This window comes from Garra rufa, chromosome 11, assembly GCF_049309525.1.
Source record: "Garra rufa chromosome 11, GarRuf1.0, whole genome shotgun sequence".
Lineage (NCBI taxonomy): Eukaryota > Metazoa > Chordata > Actinopteri > Cypriniformes > Cyprinidae > Garra > Garra rufa.
Window position 1 is genome coordinate 4,583,258 of NC_133371.1, and position 3,819 is coordinate 4,587,076.

The window sequence follows — 3,819 nt, forward strand, 5'->3', positions numbered from 1 at the left end:
GTAGATACCTGTCTTCCCGCGGGGGTATAAGTTACTTTTATGTGGGCATTTGCGGGACGAAATAACATATATTCCTTCTGGAGCGGGCGGGCTCAGGACTAAAACACCTGTCTCTTGCAGATCTCTAAGATGAAGTTCGCGTGCAGCGGTAGCTTTGTCTTCGGTTTTTACAAAGCGTAGCCACACTTTTAAATGCTTACCGCATTCCATCTTGTAGACTGATGTTTATATTACCACATAATGTCCTTGCAGATTGCATGCGCGGAAGGTCCTGGCAGATCACTAGATGAAAAAATGCACCCAGGAATCGAAACGAGGAATCGAAATTTTAATTTTATAGCAAGTATCCGATTCTTTATCTTAAGTATCCGGTTCCAGAATTGGAATCGATTTCCGATTCCCAACCCTAGGCGTCATCCCAGAAGGAAGCCTCATTTGAAGCTGGCTCACAAGAAAGCCTGCAAACAGTTTGCTGAAGACAACCTGTCCAAGAGAAGGAATTACTGGAACCATGTCCTGTGGTCTGATGAAACTATAAGATAAACTTGTTTGGCTCAGATGGTGTCCAGCATTTGTGGCGATGCCCTGGTGAGGAGTACCAAGAAAATTGTGTCTTATCTACAGTCAAGCATGGTGGTGGTAGCATCATGGTCTGGGGCTGCATAAGTGCTGCTGGTACTGGGGAACTGCAGTTCATTGAGGGATTCAATTATGTACTGTACTGCTGAACGGCAGTTTTTCAACATGATAACGATCCCAAACACAACACCAAGATGAAAAATACCTTGCTGAGGAAGCTGAAAGTGAAGGTGATGGGGTGACCAAGTATGTCTCCAGACCTGCACCCTATTAAGCACCTGTGGGGCATCCTCTGTGAACCTGATATGACAATTAATTTAGATACAATCAATCAAGTTCATCAGGCGAAACCCCAAATGTGACATTTGCCTGGTGTAGATGTAGACCTAGAGGTGAAACATTGCATGATAAAGCCTCAGTTTGGCTTCTAAAGCTAGCACCTTGCCTAGTCTTTCTTATTTGCACCCACATACTGAAAAAGCAATCTCTGTCGCCGCTTTTAATATTCCACCTTAGTTTAAGGACAGATAGCATTGCAGGTACAAATTTCACGCTCGCCTCCCCCTCATCACTCGGTCTTTCCCTCTCTCAGTGTTTGCTTGTTCTTTTTTTGCTTTCACGCAGGAATAAAAGGTGGCCGTCTCCATTCAGGTGTGGTCAATCTCGCATTGATGGGAGATAATTGTCTCCTGCCCTCGCCTAGGTAATTGTCTTTTGATTGAGGTCATCAGCACAATCAAGCAAGCTGAAGGGGTGAAAAGTGACCGAGCAGAGAGAGAGAGAGAGAGACAGCAAGTTTGCTGAGACGAATGAGAGGCGAGCGTGGGATGTGGGCGACTTGTTGAAGGAGTCTGGCTGAGAGGAAAAGGCTTTGTTTACCCTGGCAGAGCCCCATGCGGCCTGCTATTAAACCCTGCTCTGATGGAGCCAGCAGGACAGGAACACAGTAAGGGGGAGGATGATGATGGACAAGCTGTATTACCTTCAGCCGTCACTGTGAGGTCGAGCGGCCCATTAGTGATGGTCATGAATGTGGCTGACAATGGAGAGCTAGCTTTTACGTAGGACTGACCACTGTGAGCTGACTGTGTAAAGGTAGCTGTGAGTGTGTAAGAGAAAATAAATGGAAATTATGTCATGAAGTGACAGTGACACACGGCATGACTGGTGCGATGCAACAGAAGCCATTTTAACCATTAATTGTATAGTTTAAAGGGATAGTTAATTCCAAAATTAATTCTGTCCCTCATGTCGTTCCAAACCTACATACTATTTTTGTAGTAAATAAAAATAATAACCTACATACTATTTGATTTATTGGATCATTCTAGATTTATGACTTTTTAATTGTGTTTGCCAAAAATCTATTTAAATGTTAAAAATTAAATGAATTGGGATTTATTGGCATGCAGTAATTATAATACATATTAGTTCACCCAAAAGTACCATGGTGAAAAAAAAAAAAAAAAAAAAATGAAATGTTGGCAAATATTGTATAAAGTACACTCCAGTCCAGTAGGTGGTGGGAGTGTACCTTTTATGATGGTGTGTATACGGTACATGCTAGAAGTACTTTTTTTTTAAAGTTGAACTTTAAATTTGAGCCACATTTTTAGAACATTATGTCATGCGTGAGACACAGCAAACAATGCAAACGTAACAGTCAAACGATCTTATTTTTTTTTTTTATTATTTATTTATTTTATTTTTTTTACGTAGAATGCATTTCCATTCCACTAAACTATTTTTGTGTTTTTCAGTGTGAACGTCCCTAAATGATTGTTTTCAAAGCCTTTTTTTTCTTCTCAAAGCATCACCCGATATGTTGGCAATTTTATAATATAAAAAGCACTCCAGTCCAATAGGTGGTGGAAGTGTACATTTTATATTGGTGTATAAAAATGACAGAAGTAACACTTGAAAGTCTGAGAAGAAAAGAAGAAAGAAAAGAAATTCTGAGCTGAAACTGAAAATTCTGAATGCACTTACAATATATAAGTGCATTAAAAAGTAGTAATAATAATAATGACATTATGAATAAATCAATGACAAAATTTTAATTTTGTGTGAACTATTGCTTTAATTACTGACATTGGTTGCTGCATTGGGACGCTGCTCTTCCTCTGACATGTTTTATTTCTGTTGCGCAACCCCACATTTATTGCATTCACAGCAGACGGATTAATAGACTGCAGAGTAGCAGAAGCGAACACGGTGTAGAAAAGAAATTGTCCATTACCCTAAAGACAAGTGCAAGCCACTCACATCTCCACAGAGCCTCTGGAAGACAACTTTTCCTATGTTTTTTTGAGGATCATCAATCAGCTGGTACAGTATAATAAAATGCAAGGTTTGTTCTAGTGTCGCACTTTGATGGCGGGGCAAAATATGTTCAAATGAATTACACATTTGCATATTACGGTGGCCCTGGGGTGCAAAACATGACAGCATTAGCGGAGAAAACAAAAGCTGACAACCCAACACCATTAACCCATAGTACAACATTAACAGGAATAAAGCTTTTTTGAAAACACTGTATTTTACAAAACAAAGCGCTAACCATACAGCAATATTAAGTGACAACACATAAGAGGCTGTGCATAGGAAAAAATAAAACGCATTAATAATAAAAAAAGCAACATTTGCAAAGCACAAACCAACACACAAACCTGGGTCTATAATGCTTGGTGAACATTATATATTAACCTTCCTATTGATCTCAATTCTATGTGCTTAGCTGGGGATTTAAATGTTGCTTGGAAAATTACTTTTAGAATACACAGGCACAGCACTTTAGGTAGAGAGTTTTAATAGGGGCTAGCTGTGCATGCTTACCAACGTTGTGTCAAGGCTGCATCTAAACTCACATACTCCCTAAGTAGGTACTCTTATGAATAAGTGTTTACTTAGTGATCATTAAAAAAAGGCTGTTTTATATACTATGAATGTATGTTGTATGAATGAAATCTGGACATACTACATTTGTCACATTGTCATTGTCATGCAACCTACCAAAGTCACTTTTGTTGCTTCATTTCCATTCTCTCCTCTCTTCTTTGGCCTCATGGGATAGTAAAGTGTTCATTATCATGGGCACTCATCGGTAGTAGGTCATCTGGGTACTTTTTATCTACTGTTTTATGAATACTGTAAATTGAGACACACTGGTCTTTCACCTACTGTACATAGGCCTACACTACTTAGTAGGAATGTGTGCATTATTGTATGCAGCCAGAGTGA

At 39.4% G+C, this 3,819-nt stretch overlaps 1 protein-coding gene across 1 annotated transcript in view; it reads right to left on the reverse strand.

Moving 5' to 3' along the window:
- Nucleotides 1–1,454: 1,454 nt before the first annotated feature.
- Nucleotides 1,455–3,819, reverse strand: part of LOC141346183 (contactin-5-like) — a 29,584-nt gene continuing 27,219 nt past the window's right edge. The window contains exon 4 of the mRNA XM_073851093.1: nucleotides 1,455–1,678. Coding sequence (XP_073707194.1) covers nucleotides 1,455–1,678 — 224 coding nt within the window. The remainder of the gene's footprint in view (nucleotides 1,679–3,819) is intronic.